A 24,233-nucleotide genomic window follows, 5' to 3' on the forward strand; every position below is an offset into this window, starting at 1 on the left:
TTCACTTTTGAAGTGAAAAGCACTCTTGCCAGAGAACAAGCTATCCAAGTCCGCACTTGCCAGGGCCTTTTTGATGACATCAAAATTGGCCTTTCTCCGATTTAAAATCTCAACCTGAGGGCTAGACCTACCTATCTCCATTATTATCTTGAAGCTAACGGAGTTATGATTACTAGATCCAAAGTGCTCCCCTACACACTTCTGTCCCTTTAATCCACCCCCCTCAGATCTCACTATCAAGTGGCACAGGTAGGAATCCTGAGATCACCACCCTGGAGGTCCTGCACTTTAACTTGGCAGCTAACTCGCTGAACTCACTCTGCAGGATCCCTTCACCCTTACTGCCTCTGTCATTGACACTGAGGTGGATCATGACCTCTGGCTTCTCACCCTCCCTCTTAAGAATGCCATGGACTTAACCTGAGATGCCCCTGGCCTTGGCAGCTGAGAGGCATCATGCCATCCCTGAGTCTTGTTCTTGCCCACAAAACCTCCTGTCTGTTCCCCAAAATAATTACTCCCCTTACACTACTACTTGCCTCTTCTCCCCTCTTTTCTTCTGATCACTGAGTTAGACTCAGAGCTAGAAACCTGATTGCTGTGACTTTCCTCTGCTACCCAGCAGAAGATGTAAGCAGCCCCACAGCATCCGTCAAATCCATCCCTGCCCATCCTACTGCTTCAACCTGCTTATTCATGCATTTTTAAACTGGGGCAGACCTGTAAACCAAATCTAATACATCTCTGTCAGAGTCCTTTCAACTATTGCTTTGATTACTCAGAGGAACAATCCTTTAATAACTATATACCTTTTTTGCTTAGTATAATTCTATTGGATTTATCTGGTATCATTTCTTTAACAGTATCTTCCATTTAAAAACATGTATGTGTTCAACCATAGCCTAACCTCTTTTGTTTTGTTTTAGTTATTAAAAAAAATGGAAAAAAAATAATGAAATTCTAAATACTTTTTCATATTTATCTGCGGCAAAATGTCTTCCATCAGTTTACTTGGACAACAACTATCTTTCTCCAATTATACTCACAATTTGCTGTTGCTTCTAAATTGATGGTGACTTCAGATATGAACCTTTTGTCTATGACTGAATGATTCAATTAAGATCATTTGTGACACACCATTTTTCCCATGGCCTAGCCTCTTCCCTCTTCTCTTTTTGTACTTCAATAATTTCAGCGATTTTTTTTGGTTAAGATTGTGAGGATTTTTCATGTTCTTGATGGTCAACGACTTGCACGTTTTTTCCAGTTAGTAGGGTAATTTAAAGTTCCATGCGTTTTGACAGTCACAAGAAGTTTAATTTTTTTTGTAGTAGCACCTATATTGGAGGCAGCCTTTCAGTTTGTGTATTCACGGAAATAATATATACCTCTTGAATTATATTGTACATTGGACATTAATTTTAACATGTCCATCAATTGTATGATATTATTTTGTCATAAATTTAGAAGTAAAAGTTGACAGCTAATGTCTCATTTTCATACAGAGTGACTTATGGTCATTAGGCATCACAGCCATTGAAATGGCAGAAGGAGCACCTCGTAAGTAATACTCTGAAACTTGTAACATATGTTTATATGGTGAACTTTTTTGATTAAAATGTTGTTATTTTATTTAAAGTGTCAAAATGAAATTGTGCTAGCCTAACATGATGAAGTCTTATCTTCCTGCGTGAATTCTAAATTGAGCTACGGGATTTTTTCAAAGCAGTGTTTTGTGAATTGTATGCAGGCAAACAGATGCCAATGTTAGTTGCTTATATGAAGTAGGCCTAAGATGTGTTGTTTCGATATTACATTATCATTTTCTCTTTATCTCATTTGTGCAATTGAGAGCAAGAGATGTTATTGTGGGTGGGTGGAAGGGAGTTGGAGATTGGGGGTGCAGATGGTGAAAGGGTGAAAAGAAGATTTAAGTGCATTGTACCTGCATGAGTTTTCATACAATTTAACATATGGTATATTGTACTTGGATTTTTAATGATGCTAATAAATGTTGCTGTTGAATCAAAACACACTAGTTTTGGCTGAAAGAAATTAGATGATGCCAGGGTAGCAGGAGATGGAGTTACTAAGTTGGAATGCCTTTTATGTTTCAAGCTCAATACAAATTTGTAAGTGATTAACCAATGATAGAAGGGTGGGGGGGGGGCACACAAGTAGAAATAGGTACCAAAGGAGTTGAACATGAGCTGATTGGGTATATTGAATATGCTCAAGTATTATTCAATGATGAAGGAAAATGCATGTTACAAGTGCAATATTGATGGTAGGGAAAGAGCAAATAATGAACTGGAAGGGGTTTCATGATTAATTCATCTATTAAAATGTCAAATGACGTGGATCTATCATTAGCATAGCAAACAATGTCTTATTGAGAAGCAAGTTAAATATTAGTCAGAAAATATTACACTAAAACTGATTGTATTACTCCTTTATGATCTGTTTTTATTTGCTGAATCACAAGACTCTTTCAAATTAGAAGTGAAGAGAATTGAAGGCAAAAGCAGGTGGTCTCTTGTTATAGTAGTTTAGATGTGACGTTATTGCAGTATAAGACCCTTAAATGGGTATTGATGATATAAATCTGAAGAAGCATTTGTTGCAAAAAAAGATAATACTCAAGCAAAGATATATTCAGTAAATGGTGGAAGGAGCAAGTAAGACGGAAGTCTGGAACAACTTTTCACAAAGTCTGATCAGTAGATGAAAGGGTTTTGAATGGTTCAGTAGAAAGTAAAAACCGTTCAAGACAGTGTGATAGATGATGTATTTATGGCTACAATAGCTCGGATGTGTTGACATGCTCTTGCAACTGTAATGTTAAAAATGTGCTGTCTTACCTGAGCATGGTTGTGGTTGATTATATTTTCATTCTAACTCTACTTTCAGTCCAGATCTACAAAATTATTTGAAAATTTTAATAGTAGATGCTGGAAATTTGTAATAAAATTATGATGCTGGAAACACTCAGCAGAACAGGCAGCTTCTGTGGAAACAGAAACTAAGTCAGAGACATTGACCTGCTGAATGCCTTCAGTATAATTTTTCTCATCATTTGTTTTAATAATGGAAGTATACCTTCTACATGCTTAATAGCAGTGCTTTATTTTATAACAGTATATGCTTAATTGTGACAGAAAGAAGTAATCAGCATAATGAATGATTCATTGTACTCCACTTGATATAGCAACCTAATTTCCATCAGATTACATTGCTGAATCTGTGCAAGACTATAATTTGTTGCCTTCCCCCTGGAAAGAGTGTGAATAACCCTCAATGCCTAAATTTAGATTTCTTAACACTTTTTTATACAACTGGCAAGAGTTTAAAAAAATAAACAGGCTAAAGTATATCTTGCACACAGGCTGTTCTGTTCCTTTCTTGAAGGAATGCAATCGCCAGTTGTATACCGAATCATTTGTAATCTGTATAAAGGGGATCTGACTATATTTCTATTTTCTAATATTTATAATTATTGTGATGATGACATTTGGCCATTTTTGAAGGGAATAATGTAAATTGAGCATACCAGCTAATGCACGCTCAAAATTACATTTGCTTTTTCACAAGCAGTAACTCTGCCTCTTTCATTTGATAACATGCCGTTTAGGGACCTCATTCAATTTATGAAATAGCCCATCTGGTCTGCCTGCACACACCACTGTCACAGCCCTGAGAGTTCTGCTTCGGTCCAGTTTGGCTGCCTGCCTAGGCTCTCCATGCTTGCTGCCTTGCTACTCTGCAGGGTCTTGTTCTGTCCCATCAGATTTGCTGCCGCTCAACAGATTGTGGGCCAGCTAATTGTATTAGCTTTCTAATCTTTTGTGGTTAGATAACTTAATTTGTTGATGGGGCCGTTCAAATGAAGAAGCTCCGGGACTGAAACTATGCACAGCATGAGCTGGGCTTCACAGTGTCCCGGTGACTCTTGGTCATAGTCAGAGTTTTACAGCATAGAAACAAAGTCTTTGGCTTAACCTGCTCATGCTGACCAAGGTGCTTATCTCAGATAACTTTGTTTACATGCATTTGCACATATCCTTCTAAATCTTTCCTACCTAGGTACCTCTCCAATGTCTTAAAAGTATTGTAAATTATATCTACCTCTATCACTTTCTTTGGCAGCTTTTTGCAAATATTCATCCTCCGTTGAGAAACTTGCCCTTTTGATCCCCTTTTAAAATCTCTTCCCCCCCCCCCCACCCTTAAACCTATGCACTCTCATTTTGGATTCCATTATCTTGGGGAAGAATGTTCCAGGATATCCACTTTGTCTTTGCCCCTCGTGATCTTATAAACCTCATCAGTCTCGGCCCATCCTTATAACGTACTGTCCAGTCCTGGGAACATCCTTGTGATTTTTTTTTCAGTGCCTTATTTAGCTTAATTGCATTCTTAATAGAGCTGGTGGGCAGTGGGGTGGATATATGTCTCTCCCAAAGGAGGTGTAAGGCATTCCTCCCCTCCAATAGCCCTTGGACAAGATGTAGCACCCGCTTGGCCCCCGATTAGGGTCACAGTGAAGCCATGGGAGCAGGTGGTGGGTGGATCGTCGTATGAACAACTGTGGCATATCACAAGTCCTGGTTATGCAACCACTGACGCCAGGCAGACAATCTCTGAAGAGTATTTATTGATCATGGCTGGTGTTGTCCCGTCTTGTAAAACAGCCCAGAAGGCGGCAATGGCAAGCTACTTCTATAGAAAAACTTGGAAGAATAATTCTGGTCATGGAGACCATAGTCGCCTATGTTATATGACACGATGATGATGATGATGAATGTAGCTGGGCAGCCAGTTCAGATGAGGTCTCACCAATGTCTTGTACAGATCTATCTTGACATTGAACTCCTATACGCAATACCTTGGCTAACAAAGGCAAGCATACCATTTACCTTCACCACCCTGCCGAACTGTGTCTCCACTTCCAGGAAACTTTGTACTTGTATCCCAATGTATCTCCATTTCCTAACCTTCCCAAGGGCCCTGCCATTGCTTTGAATGTCTAGGTTTAACTTCCCAAAGTGCACGACTTGCACTTACCTGAGTTAAATTCCATCTGCGACTTTCTCAGTTGATCTGGATCCTTTTGTTAGATTAGATTCCTGATATTTTGATTGGATTATTCAAATTTAAAAAAACATTCTCATTGGAGTTCTTGCATCTTAAGTCATTGGCAGTAAAGGAGGAAGTACAGGAAGTGGTGAACGGGATGGAAAGAGGCAGGTGACTGTTCCTGACAGGGCAGTAAAAGAATCACCTGGTTAAGCATCACAGCTGTGCATTATAAAACTGGCTCTCACTAGGAAACATTTTTGTGCACTACAGGACTAAAATTATTTTTAAATAACTGTAGACCCCCCCTGGCCACCCTCAGGGTCGCTCGGCTCGCTGTCGTCTAGGGAAACAGCCTCGGCCCCGCCAAACTGGGTAATTAGTTTGTGTGGATGCTGTGTGAGGTACCCCACCCCGCCCAAATAACAGACAATACACCAGATGCAATTAAATGATATACAGTTTATAAATATTACTGGAACTATATAATTAAAAGAGAATAAAATATAAAAGGAAAATAAAAGGCGCCACACTTATCAAAGTTCAATCTCTTCATGCACAAAAGCCGTTGGAGCTCAAGGACCTTCTTCTTCACCCTGCGACCCCCTCGGACCACCTCGACCGGCCGCCTGGGACCAACAACGGTGGTCGACCAGACGCTCCACACGAGTCCGTCTCCGTCTCCTCACCGAATGTCCTGCTCGGGGTCCGACCCCATTAGCGGACTCACAGCACCTCGTCCATCCTCTGTCTCGCTCTCCCGCCTTCTGCCCCAAAACCCCGTGCATACAGTATCTTCAAATACACCAAGAACATAACAACTATCCCAATTGGTTAATAACGTATTTCTTATCACACTCTAAACCAAAACAAGCTGCTAGCACAAACTTTCTCAGCGCTTAACACAACAAAGCCGCATTCCCCAGATTAACATAACAGACGCCATTTTAATTGGCCTCTGCAGTAACATAAAAATTGAAACCCCCTTACATAACTAAGAAAATGAAGATTGTTCTTGGACAATATGTGGTTTCATTGTGATTTTTGTGCCTTAATTCAATTTGAATTGGATGATAGAAGGGGGTTGGGAAAGGTTGACTTAAATGATTGAAATTTAATGAATCCTGTGTTTTCATTTAGTTAGCAATGACACAGCATTGACAATTGTTATTGTATGTTTTCACTTTTAGCCCTTTGTGACATGCACCCAATGAGAGCACTCTTCCTCATTCCTAGGAATCCACCTCCACGTTTAAAGTCCAAGAAATGGTTAGTACTTTTTGAATCATGGGGTAAAGTTTGCACGTGTTATTTGCTTCACAGCCTTCTCAGTGCATCATTTCCCATAATGGTAGTCAAATGACTGGTTCAGTGATGAAACTCTCTCCTGAGTGAGAAGGAACTCAGCACAAGTCTAATTCAAATGGCTGACTTAGTTGATTCATGATCAGTGCAACCTCAGTTTTTTATGACTTGTAAATGGTTTATTTCTTTTTACTTTTATTTTCTCATCTTGTTATTTTCATGTTTTTTCTAATATTCCAGTGGTAGATAGAAAAAGACCATTTCTATGGTCTTGTGAATATCCATAACCATGCTTTTTTTGTATCATGTGTTGTATATCATTTAACAGTAAACAGGAATTTTGAAACTCTGTGTAAAACCAAGTGTTGAGAAACAGCTACTCATTCATTCAATTTTATCCTTCCTTATTAATTCACCCAACCAACATTGAGCTCAATTTTGAGTTATGTTTATGCTGTTGATCCAAGAAGATAATCAAATAGATTATTCAAGATGTTCGTTACTCTTGCAGTTCATTAGTAATTTTCTTCTGTGCTGTGTGACTGGTTTAGCCAAATAAATACATAGGTAACAAACTGAAATCTCAGATTTAGTTATGCAATGCATGCCTTGGTCTTGCAGGAAAAGTGTCATTCAGATTTCATCTTATGCATGCTTCTTAATGTCCAATATGCTTCATGGAGGTTCTCTTCAACTCCCCCTTTGACTGTACATAAGAGCAATGTCAACCTCTTCATATTATATTCCAAAAACATTCTACAGCTGTATTTATACAAGTGTTTGATCCAAAATTATCCACTCATTTGCTATGATCCTCAGTATCATCTTTATATCTAATTTCAGCTTCAAGAAACCTTAGAGCTTGAATAGAAGTTATCAATTTTACATTTGGAATCTATTATTTTCTCTGGACATACTCGAATCCAATTGCTTCATGATGTAGCCTCTGGTATTTCCATATTTTTCACTTAAATTGTGTGGCACTACTATGAATGCACTGAATTGGAATATTACATTTAGTTTCCCTTTTTCCATGCAAAAAAAATGACTTATTCTAAACTTTAGAAATTGCATCCTTTATCACCACTATTTTCATCAGCTACGTTTAACTAGTTTGTAATTGTTTTTGTCTTTATTTAAATAAAAAATTAATTGTTTTTAGAAAAATCTGCATTAATTCAACCCATCCTTATGTTCTTCTAAATCACTCTATTCAGAGGCTATATACCTTGGTCTTGTTAGTTGGTTTCCTATGGATCACAATGTTATTGACCATGCCAAATAAAATTTCAGAAACTCTGAATAAATATTCATCGTTCATGAGGCAAATGGTCACATTTTTTAATGAAATATTCTAAATCTACTAAAAAGTGTATTATAATTGTAAGTATTCTAAACATTTGTTATTAGATACTACTTAGAAATTTTAACAAATTATTTTCAGTTAAATTTCCAGTACAGAGCTTGTTAATTGCTCTTAACTTTACCAAATATTGGGGTTGCTCTTGTTTTCAGAGACCTCAAGATTAATGCTAGAACATGAATCTATTGGAAATAAACTAATTTCTTTAACAACATGACACTTTATTGAAATGTGGGATAGATCTATGTGTACGTTGCTATTAAATCATTGTACTGCAAGCATGCAAGAGTCTAATTGTGTTGTGCGTCCCCTCAGAAAATATACACAGACTTTTTGTGGTTTCCTGCAGATGTGAAATAATACATTTGATATGAATACATGCTTGACTGCCTCTATTATATAAACTGAATACTTGCTTTGTATCGAAATAATTCATCATTTAATGTTGAAGCTTAAGTGCCAGTTAAAAACTCTGAATAGTCATTTCAACTGATAAGGGTAAAATCTGGTGCCTCATCAAGCATTCTGAATGACCATATCTTGATCTTTGACTCAAATTAAATTGCAGATCTTTACTTGCCCATTTCAATAAAGCTTACTTTTTATGTATATATTTACAGGTCAAAGAAATTTTTTAGCTTTATTGAAAGCTGTTTGGTGAAGAACTACATGCTGCGACCTTCAACTGAACACCTGCTAAAACATCCATTTATCCGTGACCAGCCCAATGAACGGCAAGTTCGCATTCAGTTGAAAGATCATATTGACAGGACAAGGAAGAAGAGAGGAGAAAAAGGTGTGTGGTGCAATGTTTATGCAATTACAAAAGATGTTTAGATAATAAAAATTGGTAAATAATATTACACTTTGGAATATTAATTCCTATTTGATCAGACCAAGGTTTTCAACTTTGTTTGCATGCATGTTATGAAATTCCTTCCATAAAATGGAATACAAGTTCAAAATCCATAATTAAGTTTGAGGATTTCCAATTATTGATTGAATAAATTTATCGTCTCATGTTAAAGCATGCAACAGTAGAAACTAAAACAAGGTTATTCTCATCATCACTTGGCAAGCCTCTCTAAACTGTACATGATTTAATTCTTCCTTTTCACTCAAATTCTCCTTGAACATCTGTATTGTAAAGTCTCCATCCTATTTTAAAATCTCCATCCTAAATTTTATTTATTATCGCAAACAACAGGAATTCTGCAGATGCTGGATATTCAAGCAACACACATCAAAGTTGCTGGTGAACGCAGCAGGCCAGGCAGCATCTCTAGGAAGAGGTACAGTCGCCGTTTCAGGCCGAAACCCTGTCCTGATGAAGGGTCTCGGCCTGAAACGTCGACTGTACCTCTTCCTAGAGCTGCTGCCTGGCCTGCTGCGTTCACCAGCAACTTTGATGTGTGTTGCTTTTATTTATTATGCTACTTTTCTCAGTAATCCAAGCTTAAAGCCATTAAGGAACTAGCTATTCCTTACATTTAAGTTGGCATTATAGTTAAGTATGAATCAGTATCTATTTGCTGAGCAGGCTTGGTGAGATTGAGAATGGCTTTGGGCTAGGCAGTCGAAGCATATTGTGGTGCCGGAGTCCGGGTCCTAGAGCGAGGCACTTCCTGGTGCTTGTACAATTTAAATGCCGGCACAGATAGACTGGAAGCCTGAGTGCCAGGAATGGAGGGGAGGGTTGGCCTGATTTCGCTCGTTCTCCCAGGAATGTTAATTCCTTTCTCCGCAGCACCAAGGCTGTGAACTGATCCAGTTGCCATATGTTTTTGTCCCACTGGTCTGATGTACAGGAACCGAGGTTTGGGATTACTCTGGCTGCTCTGGGAATGGATATGAAAACTCAGTCTGGTTCAGAACGCCGTTGGCTTGCTTCTGTTGTTTGTATGATTTGTTTTTTTCTCCCTCTTTCACTGCACAGTGGTTTTTGGTCTTTTTAAAAATTGGGTTATTCTGGTTTCTAGCTGTGTGGCTGCTTGTAAGCAGACAAACCTCAAGGTGTATAGTTTATACATTCTTTGATCATAAATGTGCTTTTATTCTTTGAATCATGTCTAATATCAAGGCCAAAAGTTGCTGGTGATTGTCAAAGATTCCTGATCTGAAGTGCACTGCTTGAATAGATGATGAAAGCAGTTTATGTAGGCTAGGAGCATTGAATCTGTTTGGATAGTTTTTCTACCTGCATAGCTCTGATGGATCAGAAGGCTTGTTTTGGGTGTGGTACAGCATGGATACAGGACTTTGGCCCAACTTGTCCATGCTGTCTATCACTTAACAAGCTAGTCCCATCTGCCACATTTGACCCATGGTCCTCTAAGCCTCTCCTATCCATGTACTTATCTAGATGGCTTTTGTATGTTGCTGATGTGCCCACCTCATTCCACAGAGCTCATTCCAAATATGCAGCTCCCTTTGTGTGAAGAATTTGCCCCCGATTACTTTTAAATGTTTCACCTCTGATCTAAAACCTATGCCCTATGGTTTTTAGCACCCTCTGCTCCTGGGGAAAGGAATCTGTGTCTGCCCCTCATGATCTTGAATACTGCTATCGGGTCAGCCCTTGTAACTTGGGGCCCCCAAGTTTAGGCAACATCTAGGTAAATCTTCTCTGCACTTTTTCAGTTTAATCACACCTGCTAATAACACTATACATAATTCTCCAAGTGCTGCTTCATTGATACCTTAACTGCAACACAATGTCCCACCTCCCATTCTCGGTACTCTGTGGCTGCTGTATACTTGTGTAACAAATGTCACCTTCACCACCTGCTGCTGCTTTCAGCAAACTTGCACTGCTAGCTTCCTCTATTTCATAACACTCCACAGAGCCCTACCATTCACTTATGAAAAAAAATCCTAGCCTGGTTTGATCTTCCAAAATGCACTACCTTACATTGAACTGGATTGAAAGCCATTTGCCAGTCCTTAGCCCTGATCAAAAATAACAGGGAATCTTGTATCCCTCTATATGATAGATAAGCCTATTTTTAGTATGGTCCACAGAATTTGTAATCATGCCTTGCACGTTCACATCCAAATTATTTGTATAAATTGCAAACAGCAATGGCTCCAGCATTGATCCCTATGACACCCCACTCGTCACAGGCCTCCGGTCTCAGATCATAAACCTCTGCAGTTATGAGCCCAGCCCACAATCTGCTGTGAATGTTATGTGATCTAACCTTCCAGATCAGCCTGCCATGAGAGAGCTTGTCAAAGGCCCTGTTAAAGTCCATATAGAAAACATCGACACATTCAGTTGCTTCTTGAACTCTGACATTTGCCAGCCATGACTTTCCACACACAAAGCTGTGCTGACTGATCTGAATCAGACCTTGTCTCTCCAAATATTGGGAGATCCTGTCCCTGAGAATCCTCTCCAATAACTTACCCACCACCAATATCAGACTCACTGACATGTGGTTTCATAGTTTGTTTTTGCTACCCTTTTTAAAAGAATTGTAGCACATTAGCCACTTCGCAATCCTCTGGAATCTCATCTCTAGCCAGAGAAGAAGGAAACAGCTCTGCAATGGCCTCTGCAATTTCTTCTCTAGCTTTCCACAAGGTCTGCAAATGCACTAGGCCAGGCCTTTGAGTTTATCTACCTTAAATACTTTGAGGCCTTCAGTACCTCCTTTCTATATTTATATGCAGACCACCCATTTCCCCTGCTTTGTCTGTTTCCTCACAGGATAAACTGAAGAGAATACTCATTTTAAAAGTATCACCAGTTTCCCTTGTTTTCAAACGCTGACGGCCATGTTGGTCTTTAAGTGGACCTTTTCTCTCCCTAGTCACCCTTTTACTCTTGATATTCCGATGTATTCTCTTGATTTCCCCTCCCCTTGCCTGCCAATTCCTTTCATATCCTAGCTTCTCTTGAGTGCATTCCTGAACTATTGTAAGCATGAAGTGCCATGCCAATTCCCAACTCCTTCTGTGTAATATATACACATCTTTTTCTTAACTAGGGCTTAATATCACTCATCAAACAGGCTTCCTGAAATCTGTCAACCTTGCCCTAACTTAACAGGAACATGCAGGCCATGAGCCCTTGGCACCACAGTTTTAAAGACCTCCTACTTGGCACATGCTCCCTTACATGCAAGCAATCTTACTCACTGAACCTCTGCTAGCTGCTGTATTAATGGCTCCTAAATTTGCACTGGTCGATTTCAGGTCCTTAACCTGTGAACTATACTTCTTTGTACCTATTTTAAAGCTGATACAATTGTGGTCACAGAACCTAAAGTTCTTGTCAACAGACATTCCACCACTTACCCTACTTCATTCCACCGGAGGAAGTCTAGTGTTGCACCCTCTCAAGTAGGTTCCTTTATGTATTGATGAAGGAAGCCTTCTTGGACACATTTCACAAATTCCACTCCATCCAAGCCCTTGTGCGGTGAAAGGCCCAGCCTGTATTAGTGAAATTAAAATATTCCACTCTTTTGTTTACATTTGGCTGCTGTTTCTCTACAAATCATTTCTAATTCCTGCTGACTATTGGACGATCTATTATACAATCCCATCAGAAGGATGATATCCTTGTTTTTAATTTCCACCCAAAGGCCTCACTGAATGATCTCTCAACAATATCCTCATATAACCATTGTTATGCCCTCTTTTATCCCCTCTTCCTCTCTTACCTACACCTCTGTCATGCCTGTAGCATCTGTATCCTGGAACAATGAGCTTCCAATCTTGCCCTTCCCTCAGCGATGGCTGTAATAATCCGTTTTCAGAGCAAATTGTGCCCGAGTTCATCCACTTTTCTTGTTAAGCCTCTTGTTTCAATACAAGAGTTTATACCAATGGTCTTTCCTCACCTTTACTTGTACTATCTATCCTGCTGACTGCGGTAAATTTGCTGTCATTGATTCTGGTATTATCCCCCAGTTTCTCAACCACCACTGTACTGCTCAGGGCCTCATCCCCCTGCCACTCAAGTTTAAATCCTCCTGAGTTTCATTTGCAAATCTCCCGGTCAGGAAATTTGTGGCCCCTCAAGTTCAGGTGCAACCCATCTCTTTTGTACAGGTCACCCTATCCCAGAAGAGATCCCAATGAACCAAGAACTTGAATCCCTGCTCCCTGCACCAGCTTCTCAGTTATGCACATGATAGTATATGATCAGAATATTATTTGGGAAGTGATGCCTTTTCCTTCCATGAATAATCGTATTTCCTTCCTGCTGTCTAGAGAAGGCAGATGACTTTCTGAAGACTTGGATGTTGTTAACATGCCTAATGTTTATTTTGATTTAGATGAAACAGAATATGAATACAGTGGGAGTGAAGAAGAGGAGGAGGAATTGCCAGAACAAGAGGGAGAGCCAAGGTAACGGTATTTTGATAAATTATCCTCTTTTGATCTGGAGGTTAGAAGGAGTCTTCCAAACGATTTTAATCATTGTTTCAAGAAGCCCAAATGAACATAGTTTTATTTGCTTTTAGATAGCACCTAATTCAGTTTTTATGCTTGTATTCACTTACCATTAAACTTCTGTGCTTTGTTTAAAGAAAGTTTCTTAATTACATGATTCTCCAGTTATGAGAATGGGCAAGCAGTGTTCGATAGATCTACTATAGATCCAATCTGTCTGTTACCCAGGTGCATATTTCCTCAAAGCCTGTTATCTATTCTCTGCCTCCCTCTGGTGGCACAGAGCAGAAATGTGTGAAAATTTGACAAGAAAAGTCTTCAATATTAACTTAAATGCAAGTTAGCAGAAACAGGGCTGAAAGCTTGTACAGAGAATGAATATAAGAATAGACCTCCTGTGGCAAATGGTCTTTCGCTTCTGCTGAAGAGTCTGGAAGAGTCTGTGTTTCTTGTATGTAGTCAAGTACCTCTTCACAAACTAATGTGATCATCCACAAGAGAGAGAAGTGTAAACACCAATATTAAAATTTAATGAAAGTTTATAAATTCGAGTTGTAAGAAGTCCTGATGCATAAAGTAACAAGTGTATATACTTCCCTGTTTAGTAGTGAGATTGTAAACTCTAAAACATTTGAGCTAATTATTGAAGTAAGAGAAATTAAGAATTTTTCCACATTAATTTTGTGTAAAAGTTCTTTATAAACGTAAGTGATCTGTCAAATCTGACTATTTGACAGATTGTATCTGTCTGTTCCACACAAATCTGTGGGTGTCATTAAAACCAATTCATTTGCAGTTGTCGAGTTTTCTGAGTGAAGTGAAAAGCAGTGGATTTTGGAAAGTCTCTGCAAAATTATTGTGTATCTGTGACAGATGAATAAAGAAACTTGACACCTAAATCAATGCTTTTCTGAGTTGTATTTACATACCTATGGTTGTTGGAAATCTGAACTAAAAATAGAAATGCTCAAGAAGTCAGGCAGCATCTCTCAACAAGGAACAAGGTAGCATTTCAGGTTGATCTCAAGGGCTCCAAATGAGCATTGTCCTGAAATGTTGCTCTGTTTCCCTTCCCACAGATGTTGCCTGACCTCCTGAGTATTTTGTGTTTCTTGTTTTATTTTACTAAATTGTGTTGCTTCACCTTGGCTCTCTGCTGCTTAACCATCTCAGTTAATTTAGTTAATTCCATATTGTTAAAGAAAAGACGCCATGATTAGTTAATATTTAAATGTACAAGGTAATGAAGTGTTACTAGTTTGAAGTTAAATTTTTTATAAGATTTTTAAAGAATATCTCATGTTCTGGAGCTGTAGAAAGTCTAATCTCTGATGTATAAGTACTTGGAATTTCCCCTAACCAATCACACATTTTAGCACTTATCCATATTAAAGGCATTCAATTCATGAGACTGATCTGAACAATATCTACTTCTACTTGCACCTGTATTTCCACATTTAAAGTTCCTAGACTTATCTCTGTGTGAGAAACACTGAGAGAATTTTTTTTTGTTTGTTCATTAGTTCGATTGTTAATGTGCCTGGAGAATCAACTCTTCGCCGTGACTTCCTGAGATTGCAACAGGAGAACAAGGAGCGTTCTGAGGCAATGCGCAGGCAGCAACTCCTTCAAGAACAGCAGCTCCGAGAACAGGAGGAGTATAAAAGACAGCTCCTCGCAGAGCGTCAAAAACGCATTGAGCAACAGAAAGAACAAAGGCGACGACTTGAAGAGGTATTTCTTTCCCAAAATTTACTTGGTTAGCTTTTGTGGTTGAGTTCTCCTGCCTGGAACGATTTCTCATAGTTTGCTGCTGCCCACACTTAACTGAAAGATCTACTTTGCTGGCCTTTCGTAATGCAAGGACTCATTAAGCAGGCTCTGCTCCCAGAATGCTTCTAACACCCAGGCAGTAGGCCTGAGTGTAGTGCTTTGTGGACCTGGAAACCGTCTTTGATTTTAAAAGATTTTTAATGTTTCTAATATTGGGGAAAGTTTAAAGTTATGAAAAATAAACATGGAAACAAGCCCTTCAGCCTATCTAGTCAGTGCCGAGCCACTTGAACTGCCTACTCCCATCACCCTCCACCGGGACCACAGCCCTCTGCGCCCCTCCTATCCATGTACCTGTCCAAACTTCTCTTCAAGATTGAAATTGAGTTTGCATGCACCACTTGCGCTGGCGCTCGTTCTGCTCTCCCACAACCCTCGGAGTGAAGAAGTTTTCCCTCATGTTCCCCTTAAACTTTTCACTTTTCACACTTAACCCATGACCATCTAGTTGTAGTCCCACCCCACCTCAGTGGAAAAAGCCTGCTTACATTTACCCTATCTATAACCCTCATAATTTTGTATACCTCTTTTTAATCTCCTCTCACTCGTCTACGTTCCAAGAACTAATCTATTCAATCTTTTGATATAATCAAGTCCTCTAGACCCGGTAACATCCTTGTAAATTTTCTCCTTCTGCTTTCAATCTTATTTACATCTTAAACTCAAATATAAAAATTCTTGTTAATGGATATATTTAAGCTGAAGATCATTTTCTTAAGAAAAGCAACTTATCTTCCCCTTTGCCTCTCAGTTTCTGTTGAAGCCACTGAGTCTTGGATCCTTGACTAAGAAAGAAGGATGCTGCTAAACTCTATATTAGAGCAAACTGATGTTTTGCAGCAGAAGAGCATGGATACAAGGGCGGTTGTGTTTGTAACTATTGCAATGGTCAGCATAGTCCAGTAGAATGTAGTTTGGATAAAGATTTGTTAGAAATACTAGATATTGCAATACCTTTCATATTTCTGTCAAGCACATTGTGGCAGTAACCAAAGTTAACTGATGGTTGTAATCTAGTTTTTCCTAAGCATATTCAGTGCTATTTTTTTGAATAGTTTGTCTATTGAAGAGGATATTTAATCTGTGCAATGTTAATCAACAAAGTTGTGTGGCTAAGTAGAGTTCCAATGCTGTATTTAAGTCTGATGCCACTCGTTGGCAGAAACAAAGGTGGTGATGAATTGGTATATAAGAGGGAGATTGAAGATCTGGTAGTATGGTTCCATAACAACAACCTCTCACTCAACATCAGCAAAACCAAAGAGCTGTTTATTCACTACAGGGAGAAGAATCTGGTAGTCCATGAGACAGTTTTCATTAGGAGATCAGATGTGGAGAAGGTGGGTGTTGACATCAGAGGGATCTGTCCTGGGACCAACACATAAATGCCATCACAAAGAAGGCATGACAGTATCTCTACTTTCTTGTTTAGTTAGCGTAGATTCAGTATGTCACCAGTATTCTTGCCATACTTCTATAGATGCACAGTATCCTAATTGGTTGCATCATGGCGTGGCATAGGAACACAAATAGTTTTTGCATGGTTAATCAAAGTGGAAAGAAGCACTCTACATTGGGATGCATGATGGTGCCTATTATTGTTGAGGTACAAGTCCGTGTGAGTGGGTTTCTGATAGAGACCGTGTCTAAGGCTATCGTGCAAAATCTATTTTGGACCCGAAGAGTCTCTCTGAGGAAATAAGATGATTACAAACGATGTTCTTACAGAATGGCTACAAGGTGATGGAAATCAATTGGGCCCTTAAAAGGGCCAACAGAGAAGCCAGGACATCTTTAACAATGAGGAAGAACCTATTACTACTGCCTGTCTTCCCTATATTTCCACGGTTTCTGGAAGGATCAATAGGATCCTGAAGCAGTGCCACATTAATACCATCCACAAACCAGTGAGGAAGCTCAAATCCCAGCTTATGTGGGTTAAAGATGACCTGGGTCTCGGGTCGTCTGACGTTTACAGGATTCCCTATGAATGCGGAGCAGCGTGTATAGGCAGATGATGGAAACCTGCATCCAAGAGTTCAGGAGGTGTATCTGTTTGGGTTACCTGGAGAAATCAGCATTAGCAGAACACTGCATTTGCAATTTGCAATGGCTGACTGACTGCAGCACAAAACTACTGTGCCACGTCAGTAGTTTTTGGGACCACCTGGTAAAGGAGGCCATTGAAATAAAACTAGAGGGAAAGAATTTTTAAAAAGTCAAAGGTCTTGTTCAAAGTAAGAACTGGAATTCGATTGTAGTCTAAGTGGGAGAGTGGAAACCTGATTGGGTGAGGATTAACCAATCGGGGGGACGGAAAACAGGGGTGTAAATACCATTGGACTAGACTTGTCCAAACATCCTCCCTGAAGAAGATGGCAGGATTTGTCATCGAAACATCAGTTATAATTGATATCTGTACCTATCTGGAAGCCTGAGAAGAGTTTATTTGTCACATAGGCTGGGGAAGCACTAGATCCTTTTGTACGTACATCAATAATAATTTTTTTTCCAGTGGATATTTACAGTTTAAAAACTGTGCACAATATTCCAAGTGCAACCTCAGTAATACTGTGCATAATTGCAACATAACATCCCAACTTCGTACTCGGTTTCCTAACCACTGTCCACTTGTGACAACGCATTTAGAGAACTATGTACTTGTGCCCCTTATTCCCCCCCCCACCCTGTATCTATACTCTTAGATCCCTATGGTCAGAATCTTCTTATTCCCATTGTATAAGTATCAAGAGGGTGAAAGAAAGGACAACTTAGGGGATCTTAGGGTTGATATCTATAATGTGTTGCTGGAGAAGGTGGTGGAATTGGATGCAATCAGACAGGGATGGGAATAGTCAACGCATATATGGTTACAGACCTAATGTGGCCAGATGGGATTAGTGTAGATGAGCAACATGTTCAGCCCGGACTTGATGGTGCAATGGACCTGTTTGTTTGCTGTACAACTCAATGACCCTGAAACAGGCACTACAGCGCCTCTTTCACCTCAGACGGTTGAGGAGGTTTGGTATGGGCCCACAAATCCTAAGAACTTTCTACAGGGCCACAATTGAGAGCATCCTGACTGGCTGCATCACTGCCTGTGATGGGAATGGTACCTCTCTTATCGCAGGACTCTGCAGAGAGTAGTGTGCATAGCCCATGATTCAGGAGATTTACAAAGACAGGTGTGTATAAAGGGCCCAAAGGCTCATTGGGGACCCGAGTCACCCCAATCACAATCTATTCCAGCTGCTGCCATCTGGGAAACGGTACCGCAGCATAAAGCCAGTATGGCTCCTGGATAGCTTCTTCCACTAATCTGACTGATTAACTGGCACTGATTTGAATGTATTTCTGCTACATTGGCTGTTCTGTTTATTATAAATTATTATAAATTACTACGAATGCACATTTAGATGGAGACATAATGTAAAGATTTTTACTCCTCATGTAAGAAATAAAGTCAATCCAATCCAATCCAAAAGAATGGGAAGCAAATTAACTCTGCCCCACATTGATGTTCAGTGTTTAGTTTTTCCACGGCATTAAGTTAAACATATCCACAGAATTTCCCTAGTCTCTTATGTTGGGAAAAACTGTAGAAACCAGTGTACTGTAAGAAAATAAAGCAGATATAATTATGGTTAGAAAATGAAGAGTGCTTGCACACAGAGATTTAGTTGAGATTGTGGATGCAAAATGAAATGAATGGAACAATACCTCTCAATATTTACTAAGTTTGTCATTAATTCAAGATAGACAAGTACAGTCTGTGAATTGGAATAGATAACATTGTTCTCTTTCCATTTAAAGTGGTAGTGGTGCATGGTGTTGTAGTTTTCAATTTATAGATTGTGTACTGGGGATGGGGAAACAAAGTACTGAGCTGACTAAACAATTGTCATTATACTGTCCTTTTATTCACTCTCAACAATGTAGTTATTATCTAAAACAAGGTGGTTATTTTTACTTATTATTAAATGTATTGACTCAAATAAATGAGTCACACTAAACTATTGCTGAAGGATTATATAGTGGACCTTTAACTGTTAGTTCAGAATTTATTCTCTACTAGGCCTTCATCTCAATGTTTTATCACTGCTTTAATTGTCAAGGATTTAATCCGTTGAAGCCCCCTATCAGCAGTTTAATTTTTAACACTTCCTTTGTTTGTTTCGATTTGCCTCCAGTCCTCACTGGTTCTAAGTGAATGTGCTGAGTGTAATCATACACTTGAGTTAATATCTTCACACTGTCTCGGCTTGACTTGACATCATTTTTATTTCTCAAAATGGTGCCCAATATTATGATTACTTTTTAATACAAATGGTATATTGGTAGTATTGTCTGAATTTGGGGAGCAGTTCATTTGAAATGATGTTGCGGAAAATAATGTTAGGAATGTACTGTGAGGAAGATCAGTACTGAGCTTTTTGTGCATGTTTTTAAAAAGTTTTTTTTAAACACGTGCATCTTCGGCAAGTCTGGAATTATTATCAGTCGCAATTCCCCATTGTCATCTGTGAGTTGCCTTGAGTAGCTGCAGACTGTGCAGTGAAGTGCTGTTGAATGTGACGCTCCTGGGCTTTCAAACTCATTATTGATATGGGAATGGCTCAAAGTCTCAGCGATAGGAGCTTGAGTTGAAATTGTAAGTGGTGGAATTCCATGGTCTTTGCCTTTAGTAGCAGTTGTAAATTTACAGTATTATGAAAGATGGCGTAATGCTACTGCAGCACTGTGCAAATAAGGAAAGTGCATGCTGCAGTTACGTCTTGTGGTATTGAGGAAGTTTAAAATGGTGGATGGTTACTGATAAAATGTGCTACTCTGCCCTTCAGTTAATTGGAAGCCATGTTGATTCAACCAAGTATAACCTCTTGCAGTCCTGGCATCCATTTTGTAGATGTGAAAGACTTAAGGGAATCAGAAATTGCATAACTCTGCAGAATACCCAATCATGCTTCTATTTGTGTAGCTGGAGCATATAAGCTTCCAGTGGTCCTCTCAAGATGTTGATGGCAGGGGATTTAGATGTGATAGTGCCGTTTGATATCAAGACAGCAAGCTTGGACTTTTTGTACAAGCTTGCCAATGTCTAGTGATGCAACCAGTCAGAATGATCTCTAACATGCATCTGTAGAAATCTGCTAGTCTTTAGTGGGATGCCAAATCCTCTCAATGGTATAATAAAGTATAGCCATTGGTGTGCACCTTTGATTGCATCAGTATGTTGTGCCCAGGATAGACCCTCTGAAACATTAACACCCAGGAACTTGCAGCTCCCCACACTTTCCATCATGAGGACTGGTGTGTGCTCTCCCAACTTCTCCTTCTTGAAGTCCACAATCAATTCCTTGGACTTACTGACATTAAGTCCAAGGTTGCTTTGACACTACTCAACCAACCTATCTGTTTCACTCCTGAATGCCTCCTCATTGCTACTTGAGGTTCTGCCAACAAATCTTGTGTAATTGACGGATTTATAGATGATGTTTGAACTGTACTTAGCCACACTGTCATGATTATAGAGAACATTGAGTAGCGGACTAAGTATGCATCCTTAAGGTGCACCTGTGTTGATTGGCAGCAAGAAGGAGATATTATTACCCATCTGCATTTATGGAAAATTTAGCAAACTAGCAGTTCTTGATGAGCGTTTTTTTCCTCCCCCTTGCAGCAACAGAGAAGGGAGCGAGAAGCACGAAGGCAACAGGAACGTGAACAAAGACGACGAGAACAGGAGGAAAAGCGAAGACTAGATGAATTGGAACGTCGAAAGGAGGAGGAGGAAAGAAGAAGGGCAGAGGAAGAGAAGAGGAGAGTGGAAAGAGAACAGGTGATTTTTTTTCCACTCTGGTTCGTAGTAGGTCAAGAATTTGTGCATTTGTGTTATGGTGGTGACTGGATCACTGACCATTTTTAAGGAGTTTAAATTTTGCTGCCAGATATATTTGTCCCTCCCCCACCCACATCATTTTGCTGTCTCATACATGTTTTTATATCCATATGTCACAGTTTTACTAGAAAGTGCAGTGCAAAACAGAAACCATTCAAAATCTTGTCAAGTTTCTAAGTTTGAGATAGCATTACATCATGAATTCATATATTCACAGTTCTATATGAATTTGATTAAATTCTGTGGATCATATGACACTTAGAACATCTAAATAATTTTATGAAGTTCAAATCGAGAGCCATATGGCCATCTTTTATATGCTAGGTTTTCCACTATGCTGGTCATGAGAGACAGATATAAAAACATTTAGAAAGACAAATAGTATATTTCCAAATGAGGTAAAAGGGATGGAGTCAAAGTGTAAGGAAGTCTTCTCAGGTTATCTATGCCATTCGTGACAGATGTTTTGAGTATGCAATAGTAGATGAACCAAAGGGTATAATTGACTCGGGTTTAGTGTAACATGAATTAAATTGATCCATTCGTTGGTTGAGGGAATTTGTCTTTTTGAAGAAGGACGAAAGGAATTCAATCCTATTGTGTTTAGAAGAATGAGATGCAATCCTGTTGAGATGAATGTGATCCTGAGGGAGATTGACAGTGTTTGCCAATGTGTTGTTTTTCTCTACCAGGAGAATTTAGAACTGGTGGCAAAACTACTTAAGTTTGGGACTGAGATGTAAACTTAGAAAAATTGAAATTAATATTAGATGTTGGCCATTCATCCTCTTGAGCCTACTCTAGTACTGAATATCATGGGTATTCAGTACTGCCTTCTCCCCAGATGCCTTGATCCCTTCAACTGTAAATGTATTCAAGGTGGAGTCAGATTATTTTGTTGTCTTTGGTTGAGATTTCCACAGGTTTGCCATTCTTTGGATGGAGAAATTGTTCTTCATCTCAGGCTTGCCCCGATCCTTCGGCTATGGCCTCTAGCCCAATGTTTGCCCATCATGAGGAACAATCTTCCTGCATCTACTCTGTCAGGAATTTAAAAGTGAGAACCTTGTCATTGTTCTAAATACAAGCAAAACTGAGATGAGTCACCCTAATCTATCCTAAGAATTAGTTTGGTGAATCTTCATTGAACTGCCTTAGTGGCATGAATACCCTTTACATAAAACAACTATGTTAATTTTCATTATTTCTGTGAGATTCTCTGTATTATTTTCCATGCACATAGCCAAAAAGTAATTTCTCTTTTATCTCCTTTTGTCCTTTCCCCACTACATCCTTCTGCCAGATTCAGATTTATTTATCATATGTACTGTGAGGCATACAGTCAGATATGTCCTGCAACTACAGGCCTCCAGGTCTCCAGTCACAGGACTTCTGATCAACCTTATGACTTAGATTTTTGATTACTAATCTCCAGACCCGCTGAGGTCGAGGCCCCATACTTCAGGCATACTAACTCACTGGCTGTCGTGCTTCCTGCTGTCACTGACATCCGATCGTGGGACCTACTGACCTGGGGCAGTCTGGCATTTTTGGGTTCCTTTATCACCCATCCACCTTGCTGGCCTTCAAGTGCTAGACTACCGATGTTGTTCATCGCATGTCTGCGTCACTGGCCTTTGAGCGTGAAGTTGAGGGCTGTTCTCTGGATATCCCTTATCACACAGCAAGTCGCCTACTCTCCAGTCCTTCTCCAAGTGACTAACTTTAAGCATCCCGGAATATTTGATTCTCAACCATGGTACCTGGCACAGCTCTGTAATGCCTAGTAGGCTGTGACCACTTTTTTTGCCACTAACTGATCCATATTGATTAAACAATTATTTATGTATTTTAACCTTTTTGTTTATATTTGGAAAAAGAGCCTTCTCTGTTATGATTTTAAACAATTTTTTACTTTCATTGTAATTGGTGATATACCATTGTGTTTATCTGCCTAGTCTTTTTGGGACTTGTCCTGGCTACCACTACCCAAAAACCTTGTACAATTTCCTTGTTTTTTCTTTATCTTTCTAATTTTGTCCATACTGGTACTCTTTCTCCTTTTCTGCCTCTCCTGTTCTTTGCCCCACATAGATATTTAGTTTAAAATCTCAGATACATCCCTTAATTATTGGATGGAAGAGGTACCAGTCTGATATCAAATCAAGTTCACTCCAATGGAGTTGCTCTGAAGAAAACATCCCATGACTTGAATCTAACTTTTTGTACACTGATCTTTGAGCTATACATTTAATTCTCAGATCTTACTGAATCAATATCATTTTGCCTATTTTCCTTGAGTTGTGTGCCAGCTACTGAAGTACAGACCTGAATAATTTCAGTTAGCTCCTGCACCATACAGCTGCAATGCATCACAACTCCTGCTATGTACCCTTGATTCTTTAAATGTGAAGCTGTACCTTTGGACATGCATCAGCAAAATTCTTACCTCTTGCAAAGTTACTCAGTAGGTACTGGACATAGCGGGCCCTGCAGGATGCATTAAATCCTGTTGTGCTTTAATGTAACTCTCAGATATATATTGCCCTGCACCATTTGTTAGGACCACTGAATGTTTTAACACAAACGTATATTTAAACATGAGCTTTTGAGTGGTGTCAATATTTGGCTGCCTATTCCACTTAAAAACTTGTGAGATCAAAATGCTTGATTTATTTCACACTGTTTTACTTGTGTTGCAGAGCCTAAGTTTTATGGCAATAATGCTTGTTTTATACTTATGTGAAATTGTCTTAGCTTCACTGATCTGAAGTGGAATTGGAATATATTATTATCTAGTTTGTTAGTTTCCTGACTGGCAGTTCATGCATGTGCTACTTGTTGGTGCTGAAGGAAGAGGAGAAAGCCTCTATATTAATGGTGTTCAACAGTAACCAAAAATATACCAATTTGTTTAAAGAAAATGAAATGTTCTGCCAAATTTGTTTCAGTCTCTGGTATTAAGTTTCTGAAGCCTAGTTTTACATTTATACTGTATATGGGTGCAAAATAAATGAAGAGTGACCGCAAACACGAGGAAATCTGCAGATGCTGGAATTTCAAGCAACACACATAAAAGTTGCCGGTGAACGCAGCAGGCCAGGCAGCATCTCTAGGAAGAGGTACAGTTGACGTTTCAGGCCGAGACCCTTTGTCAGGACTGACTGAAAGAAAAGCTAGCAAGAGATTTGAAAGTGATATATGAAGTCTTCAGCTTAGACCTGGCACATTGCTCATGCATTGTGTTATTTTGTAACAGGAGTACATCAGACGTCAGCTGGAAGAGGAACAACGCCATTTAGAGATTCTTCAGCAGCAGTTGCTTCAAGAACAAGCCATGTTATTGGT

The 24,233-nt window shown here is 39.3% G+C and overlaps 1 protein-coding gene across 3 annotated transcripts in view; it reads left to right on the top strand.

Annotated features, from left to right (window-relative positions):
• The window catches only part of LOC134349531 (mitogen-activated protein kinase kinase kinase kinase 4), a 277,027-nt gene that overhangs the window by 208,617 nt on the left and 44,177 nt on the right, over positions 1 to 24,233 (top strand). For all 3 annotated transcript variants that reach the window (XM_063054000.1, XM_063054002.1, XM_063054001.1), the window contains 7 exons: positions 1,506 to 1,560; positions 6,267 to 6,345; positions 8,365 to 8,540; positions 13,033 to 13,105; positions 14,674 to 14,884; positions 20,667 to 20,825; positions 24,145 to 24,231. In XM_063054000.1, coding sequence (XP_062910070.1) covers positions 1,506 to 1,560; positions 6,267 to 6,345; positions 8,365 to 8,540; positions 13,033 to 13,105; positions 14,674 to 14,884; positions 20,667 to 20,825; positions 24,145 to 24,231 — 840 coding nt within the window. The remainder of the gene's footprint in view (positions 1 to 1,505; positions 1,561 to 6,266; positions 6,346 to 8,364; positions 8,541 to 13,032; positions 13,106 to 14,673; positions 14,885 to 20,666; positions 20,826 to 24,144; positions 24,232 to 24,233) is intronic.

The sequence above is a fragment of the Mobula hypostoma genome, chromosome 7 (genome assembly GCF_963921235.1).
Source record: "Mobula hypostoma chromosome 7, sMobHyp1.1, whole genome shotgun sequence".
Classification (NCBI taxonomy): Eukaryota; Metazoa; Chordata; class Chondrichthyes; order Myliobatiformes; family Myliobatidae; genus Mobula; species Mobula hypostoma.